The sequence below is a fragment of the Macaca fascicularis genome, chromosome 13 (assembly GCF_037993035.2).
Source record: "Macaca fascicularis isolate 582-1 chromosome 13, T2T-MFA8v1.1".
Taxonomy (NCBI): domain Eukaryota; kingdom Metazoa; phylum Chordata; class Mammalia; order Primates; family Cercopithecidae; genus Macaca; species Macaca fascicularis.
Window position 1 is genome coordinate 77,544,717 of NC_088387.1, and position 19,873 is coordinate 77,564,589.

The window sequence follows — 19,873 nt, forward strand, 5'->3', positions numbered from 1 at the left end:
TTATTTCTTTAAAAAAGTAGTGAGATTATTTTCAAACCTAAATATATTGCTCATTTTATTACATGGATGTGGACATAATTAGGGTCTATCCATCATCACTCTACACCTGATATTCATTCAACAGATACTTCCTGAGCAAATACTGTGTGAGATGGATGAGAACACTAAGCCAAATAAGATACAGTACCTGCCTTGAAAGAGCTCAGGGACTAGTGAGGATGTGCTAAGCATAGTGCTCTGATTACTTCAGCTTCCCAGAGTGGCAGGCACCTAACCCAACAAGGACAGGTGGTGAGAGGTCAGAGAAAACTTCCTGGGGATGTTTTTAATTTTTCCAATTTACTAATTATAAATTCTATCTAAACCTTACCTGTCATAATAAAGTCTCTCTTTCCTATGCTAATTGGTAGGTTTTAACTAACTCTAACCTGTGTTCTTTAAAAGAATCCACATTCTCTTGGTAAAATTTAAGATCCTAAAGAAAAAGGGCTTTAGGCCGGGCGCGGTGGCTCAAGCCTGTAATCCCAGCACTTTGGGAGGCCGAGACGGGCGGATCACGAGGTCAGGAGATCGAGACCATCCTGGCTAACACGGTGAAACCCCGTCTCTACTAAAAAATACAAAAAACTAGCCGGGCGAGGTGGCAGGCGCCTGTAGTCCCAGCTACTCGGGAGGCTGAGGCAGGAGAATGGCGTAAACCCAGGAGGCGGAGCTTGCAGTGAGCTGAGATCCGGCCACTGCACTCCAGCCTGGGCGGCAGAGCGAGACTCCGTCTCAAAAAAAAAAAAAAAAAAGGGGCTTTAAAAAATACTTCCTCATTAATTTAAAAACAATCCAACACTTTGAATTGCATCTTAGCACTGAAAATGTTTCCATTTTTAGGTCTTAGTTTTTTATGTTATTAACATTTCACATTCTGTATGACCATTATCCCTTAGCAACAGTTTTAAAATTTGGATCAAATTCTAGAGAATGAGAGTATCTCATTTTTGTACATAAACAGAGGGAAGAGGGGGAAAAAAAGTGAGGTGGTCTTTCTCTTTTGCCCACCTAAAACATAAAAGAAATACATTAAAATACCACTCACAAAATTTCAAGAGGACACAATTCAAAGGATAATAATAAATGCAAGTCACCAAGAGTTGACATTTCCATGACCTAAGCTTGTTGTATGCGGTACCTCCCGTTCATGTCTACTGACATCCAAGAGTAAACCCTAAGGGAGTTGTTTTGAGTGAGGGTTTCTGTATGTCTCTTTGAATAGGAATACAAAGTGACAGAAAAATAACTCAAAATTGCTATAAAATGAATGGTATTTCCAAATGCGCAGGCAAACAACATGCACTTTAATGTAACACATTTCTTCTTATTTGGCAGTAAGTTAAAACATATGTTGTTTGAAGTTTATATAAAATGGATGAAAAGGTGTTATTTGTGTTAAAAATGAAACCAAATTACTAAGTGGTTTAAAATCCATGGCTTTTATTATCCAAATGTAGCCAGTTAAAAGTAATGTCACTTGAAGAGTAAAAATAAATTAGGGTTAACAGTTACTGGTTTGCTTATTTTTTTGATGAAGGAAATAAACAAAGTAAAACCCTTCAAAAATATGCACTTAGTCATTACAATTTCATAATTTTCTTTAACACAATTCCAAAAAACAAACAACAAAGAAATTTTGTTACCCCTTAAAATCAAGTATAAATATTTTTTCCAAGGCTTTTTCTTCTATGAATTACCAAAGAAGGAGCTCTCAAAGCTTAGTCACACTTCAAAAAGGAAAAGTCAATGGCAACAGGCAAAAATCAGGTGGCCAAAAACGTCTTCATCAACTTGCCCCAGGAAAAAAACATCTCATGAAGAAGAATAAAAACAAAAAGCAAAATCATTATTATCAAATAACTTTTAAACCATCAATAGTTTGATTAGCACTTCATAAAGCAAATAAAAAGAACAGTACATCCTCTGGGGTTGTTTAGACTTGAGAGACAGAGAGAGACAGAATGATTTCTAATGGGCTGAAAGAGTAGAAGTCCAGAACTAAAACTTAAAAACAAAAAGTTTTGCTACTTTGTTTTCAGATATACAGTATACAGGCAGATATCTGTTTCTGAGGCCTCAGGTACCCGGCACAGGTGACTTTAGTTCTAAAGTCATAACTTATTTAGGATTCAAAGCAAATTCATGTTTTTTCCTGTTGACCAGTGTTTAATAGAGCAAAATATTAAGGCCGGGTCCAGTGGCTCATGCCTGTAATCCTAGCACTTTGGAAGGCTGAGGTGGGTGGATCACGAGGTCAGGAGTTCGAGACCAGCCTGGCCAGCATGGTGAAACCTCGTCTCTACTAAAAAAAATTACAAAAATTAGCTAGGCGTGGTGGTGCGTGCCTGTAATCCCAGCTACTCAGAAGGCTGAGGCAGGAGAATCGCTTGAACCCAGAAGGCAGAGGTTGTAGTGAGCTAAGATCGTGCCATTGTACTCCAGCCTGGGCGACAGGGTGAGACTCTGTCTCAAAAAGAAAAAAATAAAATAAAATAAGATACAATATGTCCCCAAAAGATCAGATAACTTATCTTTTTGGATAACTTAAAATCCAAGAAGCATATTCTGCTACAATAAATTCTTAAAGTAGGAACAAATGCCTTAGGAGAAAGCCTTTATCTTTAGAAAGAACTGTATCCCATTTTGAGTGACGATAAGTATTCAACAAAAAATACTTTGTCATGGATTGTATCATCATCACTGATTGACACCAAAGATAAACCAAGCAGTGAAGAAGGCCCAACCCACAAACCAATATCATCAGTGACACTGGGTGCAAGAAAGATTTGTCAAAGATGTCAACACAATAGTGTTTTTGCCCTATTAGTTCAGTTGGGCAAACGCACTCTCAGATGCAAATCACCTTACCTACACTGCTTACTTCCAATATGACTTTTTTAACTTTTAAAATGTTTTTTACATTTTTTATTCTTACCTGGAAATAAGAATATGTGAGAAACCTGGAGTACCTCAGAAACTTTACAGCTTAATATTGTCCATGTCCGAAACAAGTATTGACCATCAAAAAATATGAAAATAAAACTATATAATTTACATTTATGGAAGTTGATAACAATTTTAAGAGGAAATAAACTATTAACCATAGACTAAATTTCATTTTCAAATATGATCTGCTTCTGGTAACATTTTAAATGTGAGAAGATACTGGTGAATATCCTCCTTTATTCTCACATGCTGGCATTCTACTAAAAAATAACTCAAATGTTTTATAAGGGACATAATTTCATTAATCCTCATATAGTCTCTGAGATTTATGTTTAACCCCTGTCTTTTTTTCTCTGTCCTTCAAATGAAGTGAACAATAAAATCATAACTAAGATCTAGATGAGTCTCACATCTGTAGTTCTCAAATTCCTAACCAGTGCATCACATTTCAAAAAGTTTATCAGCTGGAATCTGGATTTAAGGTAAATCAGTAATATTAGTAGAACTAAATCTAATTACTTAATTGATTAAAAAAGAAAGAAAGAAAACATTTCCTGAATTTCATGCTCTACAAACTTTTCTTATAAATTTGTTGATAGCTTCAAAGAAGGCTATATTCTTAACATACCTTTAAGGCAATTAGTTACCAATTAAAAAGGGCCTATTCTGGTTAAGGGGGTGCAATAGGTAAAAGAACAGCAACAAGAAAAGTGTATGGTCTGGCCCCACAGCCATAAAGAAAATCAAAAAAAGGTCAGATATATAGTCACAAGAGATACCCTGACAGGGCTGAAAGTCAGGCATTCATCATAGTACAGTGTAAGTTAATATTTCTATATTATATAATTATCCTATGAATAGCTCAATTAAATTGCTTTTGTACAAAGAGTTACTTTATTAAATTAAAACATTTAAAATATTCCAAAAAATTTTTAACCCTGTTTTTGGCATTTTCTTCATTTTTTAAACATCCTGGAAGCCAATGGTGTACCAAAAGCAGGGCATGGTAGGAGTGGTCTACATGAATAGGAATAGGGAGAGGTATTTTACCACTGGCATTTAAAAAAACTTTTAGGCACATGGTGATAATTAAAAGCAGAACAACTTTCAATTTTATTACTTTTTGAAAAAAATTATCTAACTCACTTCATTGCCCTAGAATGGACCACCTCTTCTATCCCCTCCATTGGCACAACTTTGCTGGAAATCTCAAAAACATAGAAATGGCTAAGAGTTTGTCACAATCTCTGGAATACTCTGCATTTACTTTTTTTTTTTTTTTTTCAGACAAGGTCTGGCTCTAGTGCTCAGGCTGCAGTGGAGTGGCATGATCTCGGCTAACTGCAACCTCTGTCTCCTGGGCTCAAGCCATCCTCCCACCTCCACCTCCCAAGTAGCTAAGACTACAGGCATGTCACCATGCTCAGCTAATATTTTTTGTATTTTTTGTAGAGACAAGGTTTCGCCATTTTGCCTAAGCTGGTCTCAAATTCTTGAGTTCAACTGATCCACCCACCTCGGAATCCCAAAGTGTTGTAATTACAGGTGAAAGCCACCTCAACTGGCCGCATTTGTTTATCATTCCTAAATGGCTTCATCCCTGTTTTCTTCTCTTCCTTTTTCTCCTCCTGTTTGTTAAATTTTAAGCCTTTTATAAAGAAAATAGTAAAGCTGAATTTAGATCTTATTGAATTATTTAGGCTGGAATGGAGAGAAATAAATACTGTTCATCTAGTATAATACTGCTCTCAGAACATAAGTTATAATATTCATGTACTTGAAATCCAGAATACTTCAAAATGAAGACAAATATGTGGAGATTTTAGTTTCTAGAAAAATGATAAGGCTGGGTGCGGTGGCTCACGCTTGTAACCCCAGCACCTTGGAAGGCCAAGGCAGGCGGATCACCTGAGGTCGGGAGTTCAAGACCAGCCTGACCAACATGAGGAAACCCCGTCTCTACTAAAAATACAAAATTAGCTGAGAGTGGTGGCGCATGCCTGTAATCCCAGCTACTCAGGAGGCTTAGGCAGGAGAATCACTTGAACCCAGGAGGTGGAGGTTGCGGTGAGCCAAGATCGCGCCATTGCACTCCAGTCTGGGCAACAAGAGCGAAACTCCATCTAAAAAAAAAAAGAAAGAAAGAAAAGAGAAGAAAAAGAAAAATGACAAATGAGCTACTGAAAATTAAATAATTAAACACTTTGGAATGGTCTGATTCAAGAGTACCTAACTACTGTAAAAGTCTATACACATTTCTAACATATCTGTATGGAAAAGGATTTTTGCATTTGTCTGCATTAAAAATATATATAATACTATAACTGGATGTTGCATCTGGTATGCAGATCCAACAGTGAAACATTGCCCATTTGTGTGTGTGTGTGTGTGTGTGTGTGTGTGTATGTGAATCTAATATATATATTAGATTCAGGAAGTATATGTGCAGGTTTTTTACATGGGTATATTGCATAATACTGAGGTTTGGGCTTCAAGTGAACCCTTCACCCAAATAGTGAACATGGAACTCAATAAGTAGTTCTCCTTATATTAAATGCATATGGATAAAACATAAAAACACTGCTCTCATTGAAAGTTATTTTAATTTCATTTTAAATTAGGTTTTTCTTGTTCTTTTTACAATAATCCAATGTTTCTAATATGTTACCATTATTTTTTCCATTCTGTTAAAGTTTTCAAAGCATAAGAATCACAACTGCTACTTCTCACAGCAATTAGTTTACAAGGCTTTATTTTTCTGTCAATTGTAATCCAAGTATTACAATATCCTATTATACCTCATTACTTCATTTTGGAGTTCTTCCATGACATCAGAATATAAAAAGTATTCTGGCCAGGCGTGGTGGCTCACACATGTAATCCCAGCACTTTGGGAGGCCAAGGCAGGTGGATCATCTGAGTTCAGGAGTTCGAGACCAGCCTGACCAACATGGCGAAACCCCGTCTTTACCAAAAATACAAAAATTAGCTGGGCATGGTGGCAAGTGCCTGTAATCCCAAATACTCGAGAGGCTGAGGCCGGAGAATCGCTTGAACCTGGGAGGCAGAGATTGCAATGAGCCGAGATCGCGCCATTGCACTCCAGCCCGTGTGACCGAGCAAGACACTGTCTCAAAAAAAAAAAAAAAGTATTCCATGGACAAATAAATATGAAAACCACCATCCTGGCTAACACTGTGAAACCCCGTCTCTACTAAAAATGCAAAAAATTAGCCGGGCGAGGCGGCGGGCGCCTGTAGTCCCAGCTACTCGGGAGGCTGAGGCAGGAGAATGGCGTGAACCCGGGAGGCGGAGCTTGCAGTGAGCCGAGATCGCGCCACTGCACTCCAGCCTGGGCGACTAAGCGAGACTCTGTCTCAAAAAAAAAAAAAAAAAAAAAAAAAAAAAGAAAACCATTAGACTAGAGGAAGAATAAAAAATGCCAAAAATTAAAAGTCCAGGGTTGGTGGCTCATGCCTGTAATCCCAGAACTTTGGAAGGCTGAGGCAGGAGGAGGATTGCTTGAGGCCAGAAGTTTGAAACCAGCCTGGACAACACAGCTAGACTCCATTTCTAAAACAATGTTTAAAATTTAGTAGGACATGGTGGTACATACCTGCAGTCCCAGCTCCTCAGGAGGGGGGACAAGGCTGCAGTGAGCTATGACTGTGCCAGTGTACTCCAGTCTGGGCAACGGAAAGGGACTCCATTTCATAAACACACACACACACACACACACACACACACACACACACACACACCCCCTAAGGCTTTTCTAATATTTAATAAGTATCCTTGTGCTTAAAAAAATTATGAGTTCATATTTTGTAACAATGCAACTGAACATCACTTTACAAATAAGTTTCGGTTTTTTGGGGTGGGTGTTTTTTTGGTTTGAGAGGATCTCACTTGTCACCCAGGCTGGAGTGCAGTGGCACAATCTTGGCTCACTGCAACCTTCACTTCCTGGGCTCAAGTGATCCTCCCACCTCAGCCTCCTGTGTAGCTGCGATCACAGGTGCACACCACCATGCTTGGCTCATTTCTGTATAGAAATAAGTTATTAATAACATACTCAAAATTTTTTAAGACAGAGTTTCCCTCTTGTTACTCAGGCTGGAGTGCAATGGCGCAATCTCAGCTTACTGCAACCTCCGCCTCCTGGGTTCAAGCGATTCTCCTGCCTCAGCCTCCCAAGTAGCTGGGATTATAGGCGCCACCACATTCAACTAATTTTTTTGTATTTTTAGTAGAGATGGGGTTTCACCATGTTGTTCAGGCTGGTCTCGAACTCCTGACCTCAGGTGATCCACCCACATTGGCCTCCCAAAGGGCTGGGATTACAGGCGTGAGCCACCACACCCGGCCAACACACTCAAATATTACTGAATTATATACTGGCAAACTTACACATTTCATATCCCTAAAGATAAGACAGCTGATACATATGGAGACTTAATGCCATTGATATTGGTATGAGACACATACTTCATGCCATTCTTCCATAAGTCTAAAATATGTCTCATTTAATTACATAAGCCTCAATTTTAGAGTTATCTTACATACTACAGAAATCTTTACAAAGCTAGTATGAAAATGAGGCAGAAACTACCCCAAAGCCAAGTGTGCTATGACATAAAGAAAATACTAAAGAGCATTTTTGCAATCTGGCCTGTAGGCCATGAATATGAAAATCTACCTGCTTGAAGCAGAATTACTTCATTGAGGAAGATGTGGTGTCAAAGCCTTTGGAAAAGGTGACAACTCAAACTAGTGGAAAGTCACTTTATTGAGAACTGTGGGAATTTCTAAATTAGGGAACTTATGGGTCTTCTGACTATCCATTTGAATGCACAAAATGGTAACATTTGAGGATGTGCATCCATTTCACATATCCCGTCCCAGGACACAGGTTGTGTCTATGGTTGCCTTCACACAATGACCAGTACAAAAGGAAGAATTTCATTTGTCTTCACTCCAGTTGCCTGGCTTAGGCATTGTCACTAAATTAAACAGTTTATATTTGTAGTATGATACAGACATCTGTCCTTATGAATCCAGTGTCAAAACTTTATTTTTAAAAAACCTGTTAATTGGACGGGAAAGCATATTAGTGGTAGAAATACAAAATTCAAGTCTGACTTCTCTATTTGATTATAATTATCATGATAGTACATATTTCAACTTTATATAATAAATACGAAAAACTCAAACAAAACACTTGAGAAATCATTACCTATAATGACTTTGCTAGAAAGTTCTTTTTAAGCTGTAGATGGTTTAAGAGCAACTTCAAAATATCACTAAGCACTATCTTATCAGGAAAAAAAGCTGATTTTACAGTTTTATAAAGTAATTCAAGATGAGCACACTGTTACTCTGAAAAAAGTAGTTTGTTCTAAAATCGGGAATACCAGGCCTTTGTAAGTTTCTATTTTATCGTAAACTTTTTCTTTATTATTTTGACAACTTGTCTTCAAGTTTTAGTTTATTGTAAAATTTAACTACAATAACAAAAGGCTAGTGCCTACAAAAGGGTCCCAAATTCTTCATCCTACTATTCAATGCTGATAAGAATTACATGTTCCAAAATGATCGAATCTATCTATAAAATAGTTAAACACATATTAAGCACATTCCATGTTATGAACGACTGACTTACAAACATTCATTCATGCACTAATTTTATTCAGTACTGGGCACAATGTTAGGCACTGGAATCTAAATTATAAACAATACAGACAATGTCTCTCAGGACAGACAACTTCACTCAGGAAGCTTACAGTTTCTTGGGAGTTACACCAAGGATTTGTGGGAACATAGGAGGAAAGCACTTGGCCCAAACTGATGGGCCTGGGAAGGCCTTCTGTAAGAAGTGGTATCTGTGCTGAGCAACATATCGTTCAATGGCTTTCAGCTCTCTGACTCAAGTTCCTTTAACAATATTCAGGTTCATAAACACTATCCTATGTAGGTAAGGAACCACAGTCCAAAGAACCTTGCAACATCGAGGCATTCTATGACCAATATCAGTACACACTATGAGTTTGTGGCTAAGTTAAAAATATTTTTCTCATCTGTGAACCACCTCTTTCAAATCAGAAAAAGCTTCCAGAGCTCCTTATCCACATTCCAGACTGCTTTTCCTCAGCTCTGTATTGGAAAGGCTAAAAAACAAACAAACAACCAGCAAAACACAGCTTCTGTTACCTCTCTTTTTTATTAAACTTGTTTACCGAAGTACAACGTACATACAGAAAAGTGAAAAAATAAGATCATGGCTGAAAGAATGATCACAAAGTGAACACACCCAGGCCAGACATGGTGGCTCACACCTGTAATCCCAGCACTTTGGGAGGCCATGGTGGGTGGATCACTTGAGGCCAGGAGTTCAAGACCAGTCTGGCCAACATGGTGAAACTCCATCTCTACTAAAAAAATAAAAAAATTAGCCAGGCGTGGTGGTGCGGGCATGTAATCCCAGCTACTCAGGAGGCTGAGGCATAAGAATTGCTGGAACCCAGGGGATAGAGGTTGCAGTGAGCCAAGACTGCACCACTGCACTCAAGCCTGGGCGACAGAGTGAGACTCCATCTCAAAAACTAAAAATGAAAACAGTGAACACACCCACATAGTCATCACCCAGTTTAAGAAATGGAATATTACTAGCACTCCTGAAGCTTCCCTTTTTCCCTTTCTCTCTTCCCCAGAGGTAAGCATTTCTAACACCACAGATTGGTTTTGCCATCGTTTGGACTTTATACAAATGGAATCATATAGTATAGTCATCTGCTGCATAAGGATGTTTTGGTAAGTGAAGGATCACATATATGGTGGTCCCTTCAGATTATCAGTTTTTTTATTGTACCCTTCCTATGTTTAGATACATAAATACTTACCATTGTGTTAAAGTTGCCCACAGTATCCAGTACAGTAACACCCTGAACAGGTTTGTAGCCTCAGAGTGGTAGGCTATACCACATAGCCTACGTGTGCAGCAGGCTATACCATCTAGGTTTGAGTAAGTACACTCTATGATGTTCACACAACAAAACTGCCTAAGGACACATTTCTCAGAACGTATTGCCATTGTTAAGTGATGCATGACTATATGTATTATTTTGAGTCTGTCATCTTTTGCTCAACATTATGTTTGTGGGATTTGTACCGGATATTGTGTGTGGAAATAGTTGATTCATTTTCTTTGCTTTTAAAATATTCCATTATATGTATAAACCACAATTTATTTGTCTTTTCTAATGTTGATGGCCATTTGAGTTATGTCCAATGTTTAGCTATTATGAAAAATACTATGAACATTCTTGCATGTGTCTTTTGGTACACACATTTCTGTAGGGTCTACTATACCTGAGAATGAAATTGCCAGGAAACAGGACGCATATACTTTCAGCTTTAAGATGTACTGTCAAGCAGTTTTCCAAAATGGTTTTTCCAATAGTAGTGTATATGAGTTTCAATTGCTCAACGATATTATCAATACTTGGTTTTGTCAGTCTTAGTTTTCACCATTCTGTTGGAAATATGTTGGTATCTTATTTTGGTTTCAATTTGTATTTACCTGGTGACTATTTCGGTTTAGTGTCTTTTTCTGTTTATCGGCCATTTGGATATACTCTTTGTGAAGTGCCTGTTCATGTTTTTCACATTTGTGAAATTAGGTTCTTTTTTGTTGTTGTTGATTTGTAAGAATTTGTTATATATTCTGAAAATAAGTCCTTAGTTATATGCATTGCAAATACCTCCTCCTACTCTGTAACTTACATTTCTACTTTCAAATAGTATCCTTCAGTAATAGAAATTCCTAATTATAACATGGACCAATTTATCAATCTTTTCTATACAGTTATTTTTTGTCCTATTTAAGATATCCTCACCTAACTCAGGATAAGGAAGATATACTTATGCACTTTACCGCTTTACCTTCTATATTTAGATTTATAGTCTAAATAGAAATCTGAAATTGATATTTGTAAATGGTATGAGGTAGAGGACCACGATTTTTTTCCATGAAGTTATCCAGTTGGATCAGAATATTTTATTAAAAATACCATCTATCTTCATTGTTTTTGCAGTGCTACCTATGTTATAAAATCAAGTTTCCACATATATGTGGGTATATTTTTGGACTCCATATCATTTTATTTGACCTTCATCAATCCTTACACCAATACCATGCTATCTTAATATTGTAGCTTTATAATAAGCCTTGATATCTGGTAGTGTAAATCTTCCAACTTTCTTCCTTTTCTTCTAGATGATTTTGATTATTATTGGTTCTTTACATTTTCATATAAATATTAAAATCATTGGTCAGTTTCTACAATTAAAAAAACAAAACCCATTGGCTCTATCCATCTATTTGTGTTTCTGCTCTGCTAATAGTATCTCTTCTGTCTCCCTGCCAATGGCTTCAGATCATTTTGGAGTATGTTTCTCCCCATTAGGACTTAGGCATTCATTTCTGCAAAGAAGGTATGAGGTACCAATATGAGGTAGTTCAGAGTAAAGGCTCATGGTAATGCTTTAAGAGCATGCCTGTGATTCTAAGAAACTTCTTCAGTTCCTTAGAGATTTTGCAAGAAAACATAATTTTTAAAGAGTCAATTATTCAGACTTCTCTAGAAATATATTTTTGTGATAATTGCCAGTATCATATACTTCTAAAATCTCAGGGGATATTCAGAAGTTCCATTCATATCACTTTTTAAAATCAACGGGAATCACAACATTGCTAGAATTTTACAACGCAAAAGGTCTTTAGGGGTTACTCCTTTTTTAATTATGCCCAGTTTTACCTGAAGATCAGTTTTCAGAATGAATAATTTCTCATATAATTTTTTTTTTATATTGAGAACAGAAACAGCATTATTTTCCCTTCGACTTTGAGCTATATGATGGCCTTTGTACGTTCTTGTCCTCTAAATTCTTAATACTCAAATTACAAGCAAACTTTAGAAGTACAATGGTCTAAAATTAGAAGTCAAGGATTTAGGATACCAGTTTGGGTTATGCCATCAAGAATTTATGACTACTCATATACACTCTCTAAACAGAGGAGAGCAATTACACTGCCTATGTATAATATATTGCATTAACTAGATGACATCTTTAAGGCTAATAAAGTCCATTAGACTAAAATGAACTTCAGAACAGGTACTGTTGGATCCCTATACCTCAAAAATAGTAAAGTTTAATAATTGTGGTAACTAATGAGTAACTAATTTTGATCTCATCATTCTTTTTCTGAAAGCATGGAAGAAAAAAAATGAGTTAAATGAGAAGTTGACTTTAAATGTTAAGGAAGCTAAATTTCACATTCAGCTTTATTCTCCCCACATGGACAGAGAGTGACATATCTATTTAGGTAAGAGAGTAGATAGGGTTGAATAGTCAGGCCTGAATGGGAAAACGTCAGTTGTAGGAGCCTTTACTGTATTTTTATATCGTGCAAAGCACATGTCTTGCCCACAACATGCATGCTGTGTGTACTTGTTGATTCAATTTGAGAGCACTCAAAGCTACAGCATTGGCATCATAATTATTTATAATACAGATGGTGTCTTTATAAGAAATGTTGGCTTTAAGCAGAACCTGATTGTACATGCCCATGGCTCAGAAGTCCCCTCTTGCAGGTCATGAAACTAGATGCACACGAAGACAATGGATTCCATGAAGTGATAGAATAATTTCTCCCATATGCTAAAATTTCTGGAGTGTTTATGATACTAATTCACCTTTTCAATCATCATTCTCCCCTCTACAAAAAGAAGCATATTCATTAATAATATCCAACATGGATTCTACAGAGTTTCAGGCCTGTGAAAAAAAGGGCCTCCTAGGGTGAATGATAAGGCCATTTCTAGGGCCCAGAAATCTGTAGAAGGCCACTCAGAGAAAAAGGTGCTTATGGTCCCAGTATTTTATTACTCAAAATAGAACTATGTTTAATAATAATATTTTATTAAATGTTTATAAGTAAATCTATTTACCTAAATGTACAGAATTAGTGTTAACAAACTCTTATTTATCTAGTACCCAAGTAATCAGAAAGCCCAATCATTATCAAATTATTTTTCCTCATACGCAAGACTCTAAAATAGCAATAGATGCTCACAATGATAATCATTCAAACTAAAGATTCCAACAGACCTCCTGAAAAATTTTTGGAAGTAATTGTTTTGGGTGTATGTTTAAAATTAAGTTTATTATATTCTAATGCTTACAAAACTAGTCATATGTACAATATGTACATATGGACACTAAGTTAAACAGAAAAATTCAATTAGTGAGAAATTCCATTTACTACTCATTACATAGAATCAGGCATTTATTGTATCTGCTGCTTTCTCAAATTCAGGCATATCAGTCACTGTGCTCCCTCTCCTGAAAGTCTTTCCCTATCAGTCTATTAGGTAACTCTCTAAGCCCTAAAATTCCCCTCAAAATGCATGAGTTAATCATATCCTATCCTTTCAAACATGTCAACAGTTTCTGTGAACATCTTTTAGGTAGTATTTTACTAATATTAAAATTTACTATTGTTAAGTATGGGAAAGTTAAATGCATACTCAGTTTTAAATAGATCAACAGAATTTTTAATTTTAAGGAATTCGAAAATCCGCGTTTAAATGAGTCTAAGCTGTTGTTCAAACTTAACTATATATCTCATTTTTTCCCCATATGTATGATACCTAAAATAAGTTTGAGTTTATTTTTTAAACCTACATACACTGAATTTCTGAAAACTCCAAACTTTGATAGTACCTGATTCATCAAAAGCTTTGTCATTCATCGAAATGATTTTACTTACAAAACATAAATATCAGGCCGGGCGCGGTGGCTCAAGCCTGTAATCCCAGCACTTTGGGAGGCCGAGACGGGTGGATCACGAGATCAGGAGATCGAGACCATCCTGGCTAACACGGTGAAACCCCGTCTCTACTAAAAAATACAAAAAACTAGCCGGGCGAGGTGGCGGGCGCCTGTAGTCCCAGCTACTCGGGAGGCTGAGGCAGGAGAATGGCGTGAACCCGGGAGGCGGAGCTTGCATTCAGCTGAGATCCGGCCACTGCACTCCAGCCTGGGCGACAGAGCAAGACTCCGTCTCAAAAAAAAAAAAACATAAATATCAACTTTATCATTAGGGAATATGTTGTTAAATAGCAATATGAATTCACTGAAGGACATATATCATTTTACTAAAATACTTTGTAAAAATTTACAAATTAGAGCGAAGTGATCATCCTTACATGTTCATAATTTACATAAGAAAATATAAACTGAAATTAATTTTAACATAAGGTTCTGAAAGAGAATTGCAAATATAAAAATGGAATTTATTTTATAATATCTTGGTGTTCAAAATATTTTTAAAGAAAGGACAGACACAATGTTCACAGATGACCTGAAGAGCCTTGCCTTAAGTGATGATTTTTTCCTATTCAGCTAGCTATTATAAATATGCTAAAAACAATAGCAAGGACAAAAAAATTGCACATAATTAAACTGTCATTATGCCATCAAAAATAGATTTTATATAAACATATAATATTAGAAGTATTCAAAAATAACTTGATTTGTATTTTGTTCCTAGTAGTTCCTTTAAAAACAAATAATTTGTTCGGTAGCAGACAATGCACAAAATAATTACTAAGAGCATGTAAGGCTCCTAGCAAACTTTTTTGCTTATATAATTCTGTTTCCTTTTCATATCCACCAAATGGGAAATGGAATTATATGTGACACTAATAATTCTTTATGAAAAACATCATTCTGAACACACAATTGAATAAATGTATTCATATATACATACACACACACATATATGGATGATAGAAGGTATAGGCATGTATCTCCTACTTACATGATCCAAATGTTCTGCAACCCTAAAACCTACATTTCCTTTATCTTCAATAAATATATATATGCATCTCTATGTATGACATGTATAATACATATAAATATGTATGTTTTAATTTGAAATAATGTATTCATTTCATAGCTTTAGATTAGTTCCAAAAATATGGTTCAATAGAATTTACAAATGTACCTAATGGATACAAAGAGATCAGCTCCAAAAGAATAATAGTTTAACCTATTCCCTTCAAAATATGCTAAGATACTCATACATTGCCATTAGTTTGTTACTTTGTTATCTTAAATGATAAAGAGAATCTAGTCTTTCTTGAATTTAAAACAAAGATAGTGTTCTCAGATTTTCATAATAATTTGAGGAAACGATCATAATAAAGTCTCTGGATAATTAATTTGAGCAGTAAGACAAGGGTTGCTGAATTTCTGAATAAACATTCCTAGAGGTAGGCTTAACTCTATTTTGACTTGAACCAAAGAACTAGTTTTATTTAGCATTTTGCAACTCTCTGAATTAAACACAATAATTAGCAGGGAAAAATTTTTTAATGATCATTTGACCATTAAAACTGAATGAATTACAATTGTTATACCTAATATGGAGTTTATTCTGGATGGGCAGAGGGGGTGTGTGTGTGTGTGTGTGTGTGTGTGTGTGTGTGTGCAAGTGACCAACTGAAGTAACGGCGACTCTGCTGCTTGTCAGAGGCAAAAAGTGAGTTGCTCTAAGAGTACAGTACTTACATCCTCAGTTCTGTGTCGCCTGACAGAAACTACAGTATGATTCAAATCTCTTTTTTCTTAAAGAGAGTTACAAAACCTGTCTTTGATAGGTGCTACAATTTGGTTCAAAGCCTCTTAGAAGTTGAATGGCAATGTTAAAACCATTAACCACTCAGCTCCTGAATATGAAGAAAATTATGCTTGTATAGCAACTAGGATTTCCTTCTCAAGATTGCAGCAGCAGTCAAAATTAACAATGGATTATTCTTGTAATTGGGGTGGAAGGCTGGGGTGGGGGAGGAAAAGAAAAAAAAGTTTACATCATATCTTTCTCTGAGATTACCTAAAAATTTATACTTCATAATTTAACACCATAAAATTATGGCTGTCAATACTTGTTTGGGGACACAATTTCAAATACACAATGGAACTTAAAAGAAAGATAAGCTACTTAAATCTTAAAAGAGAAACTAAAAATTAATGGTAATTTTCTCATGTATCACATTTCAAAGAAGAGCCCTTACAGTATAAAGATCCCATGAGTTCATGACAGCTTTATTCTTAGACCCACAAATCGAGCCATTGTTATGCTCTGAAACTGCAGGAACTGCTGCCACCTATAGGATCTGAACAATAATGGCAGTGTTTCACTCAGCAGTACCCTCTATTGGAGACAGAAATGTGCTGAATGTGTAGGCACTTTTCTTAACAGCAGGTGGCCTCACTTTTGCTACAGATTTACCTCAAAGATGTTGGTTTAAAAGCTTTTTCATGTTTTGTAAAATAAACTCCAACTTCTGCCTGAATCTAAAGTTGCTAGGTGATTTGAGATAGGAAAAAAAGCCCCACAACCTTGAACTCTGAAAATTCACTTCCATAAACACAGTTTCACAAAGTCGTTCCCCAGTTGCTAATCTAATGTCACTTAGTGCTATGCCATACCAACCAAGACACAAAAGCGAGGTATTCTGCTGAGACTCCCTGCATAGGGGTGAAATTAAGGAAAGTTTTTATTGAGTATAGAATGTCAGTTACCATAATTAGTCCCATCTTTCTAGAATTTATTTCACTCTGCAATATAAAGTAACTATAAAGATGCTAGTTTCTTGTGGCATTCTTAGGAATTAATATTAAGCAAGGTTATACATTTTTAAAGATTTACTGTTGAGGATTAGTAAACTCAAACCTTTAAGAATAGCAGTATGTACCAAAGATGTTAGCATAATTTTCTTAGAAAAGAAAAGCAATTAACTTTTATATCTTTTTATTGTAACCAGAAAATGACAGCTTCCCTTTGGTTTTAATCCATCTATACAAATTAATTAAAATAACTAATGCCTTTATTATTGTTAAAGATTTGAAAGCATTTAAAATGTTAACAAATAAAAGGTGTTATAACCAAGGGCAGAAGTAAAGGATTTCAGCATATTCAGAAGCCAAGGTAAAGCAGGCCTATAAACCAAAGAAAATCTTGTAACAGAAAATCACTCAGAGTCAAGTAGCCCTCATATATGAAAATAAAAAATATTATCCACTATACTGCTATAGACATGCCATCAACTGATGATATTGCAAAGGCTAAACTCTAAACCTCTATCTGTAATCACAGCAAATGGTGGCAAGAAAAAAAATATATAAACTTAGGACAAAACAAAGAAACAAAATAATACCAAATTCAAAGCCATGAAAAAGCAAATAAAATTATTATTGAAATGTTGACTATTCCAGAAATATTGGGTGAATATTTCAAAATGTAGCCAGCTATCCAGATATTTATCATGTTTCTTTAGAAAAAATTAGGATTTGTTTTTAAGTATATTCAGACATTTGGTCACAAAATCACAGGTTCCTAGGAAATATTTAATATACATTGCTTTTAATTTTACACATTAAATCTAGGTACATATAGGTATTTTTAGGGCCACTGAAATAAATTGTCACTGCAGCCTTACATAGGCTGTTTGTCACTGAAATCTTAGAAGGGAATGTACATGGAGGAAGTACCATCCGTCCCTTTGTGTGAAGTAGCTTTGTTAATTCCATGAGTTCTCACACTACTGCCTTTCACCTGTGACCAGGCTTAGCCTATACCTGTACCATTGTGAATATGCTAATAGTCTGGAATTTAGGCCTATCACCTTCCTTTTTTTCTTTATATATCTTTACATGTCTGGCCTGGCACTATTTTCTTCAAATGACTATTCTTTGCTGCGAACAAAAACTCTGATGGACTTTTCAATTCCTTTCATAGTTAAGAAATGGCAGCTAGGCAAAGTGGAGGAACAGAAAAAGCTAAATGTGCTCAATCAAAAATGTACTATAACCTTACAATTCTAGATAACTGGGCTTTATCTTAAATCTATACTTTTGAGATTTATAATCTTTTCCAGCTACCTATACAACTTATTTTTAAATTGTTTATTGAATCATTATAGTTTATGTTTTTCAGCTTTAAACTGTTTTATCAATTTCCAAACCAGGGTCAGGAAATATGGTTTTAAAATAGTTTTAATTTATAATAGGACTTAGCAAATGTATTTGATACATAGTTGTATATAAATATCATTGTACTGAAAACATTACACCAGACTTATATAGTTCCACTGGTTCTCAGGGTGGGTACATGTGCACACCCCAATCCTGGGCTTCTCCAAAAGTTCTGATAACATCATGGGTTTGCTTTACTATTAAGAGCATTTTATTAGATCAAATCTCCAAGCTCCTATTACCTCAATAATGAACTATAGCAAATTGAACTTTTATTGTGTGTTTTCTAAAAGATAGTGATTAAATACATAGGTAGGCAGATATAATTCTATGTGGTAATACAGTCCTACAGTGTTTTTCAAATTTTGTTTAAATAATTTTTAAAATTTTCCTAAATTCTCTATATCCTCATAGTAATGATGTCTCTGAGTCTATAACCCAGAACTACCTTTGATATAACTGTATAAAAGCTTTCCTTCATTACTTTAGTAATAAGCCATTTGGATAATAATAATAATAGCTGGGATATAGCACCCACCATGTGTCATGTACTAGGTGCTTTTTATTCAAAAGCATTGATCCTTAGACCAGTCCTTTGAGTTACTATCCCCATTTTACAGATGAGGAAATAGAAAGAGAGGGAAATTATGTGACTTGCCTAAGACCACCAGGTCTGTGGATTACAAATTAAGTGCTCTTTCTGTTAAAGCAACTGTAGATATAATTTAATTCAATTCCAGAAAAAAATATTGAGCAACTGGTACATGGAACGTACGACTCTAAGCATTTTTTTCACAAAATAATTTAGTTTATAAAATTAGGTAACTCAAAATCTTACAAATATATAAAGCTGGTTTTTTTTTTTTTTTTTTTTGAGATGGAGTCTGGTCCTGTCGCCCAGGCTGGGGTGCAGTGGCGCGATCTCGGCTCACTGCAAGCTCCGCCTCCCGGGTTCAAGTCATTCTCCTAACTCAGCCTCCCGAGTAGCTGGGACTACAGGCGCCCGCCACCACACCCGGCTTAGTTTTTGTATCTTCAGTAGAGACGGGGTTTCACCGTGTTAGCCAGGATGGTCTTGATCTCCTGACATTGTGATTCGCCCGCCTCGGCCTCCCAAAGTGCTGGGATTACAGGCATGGGCCACCGCGCCCAGTCGTAAAAAAACCTTTATACATTTTTAAGAACCCTAAAACCCTGAATGTGACAAGCTTTAATATTTCACTTATATTCTTGATATATGTTAATATCACACAATAAAATGAGCACATTTCACAGCAAGAAAAGGACTCAGGAGTTAGAAAATTTAAATAGTTGATGCTACAAAATCACTATGTATCCCATTTTAAGAATATGTTGTAATATGCAAAACTGTAGAAGGACCCCATATTGATAATGAGTGAGATCTTTTGAATTTGCAATATTCTTTACCTTTAAGACATTAATAATCTCCTACTTTTTTTTCCAACTACATGCTTTCACCACTTTAGTAGTGTCTTCATTTTGAAAGCACTTGGAATAAACAGCTTAAAAACTGTAATTTTCTTTGTAGGTACAGTATTAAATTGCAGTATCAACTCAAGCACCAAAGAACTACAGTGCTACCCTGAGGACAAAAGGCATTTTAGATGTCGTAAATATATTATGAAGAAGTCTTTTCTTTAAATTGTCAGCAAGATAACCTCATTCTTTCTTTTTAATAGTGATTTACTGTTGCTTCACACAAAAATCAAATGCAATGGTATTTATGGTACTATACATTATATTATAAGAAACAAAAAGGTTT

The 19,873-nt window shown here is 35.7% G+C and overlaps 1 protein-coding gene across 3 annotated transcripts in view; it reads right to left on the bottom strand.

Moving 5' to 3' along the window:
- Positions 1-19,873, bottom strand: part of CAMKMT (calmodulin-lysine N-methyltransferase) — a 407,172-nt gene that overhangs the window by 270,861 nt on the left and 116,438 nt on the right. The window contains exon 4 of one of the 3 annotated variants that reach the window (XM_074011870.1): positions 12,445-14,113. The exons of the other annotated variants lie outside the window; for them this stretch is intronic. Within the exon in view, the coding sequence (XP_073867971.1) occupies positions 14,004-14,113 (110 nt within the window). The 3' untranslated portion in view covers positions 12,445-14,003. Of the gene's footprint in view, positions 1-12,444; positions 14,114-19,873 lie in introns of those variants that run through there. 3 annotated transcript variants of the gene reach the window in all.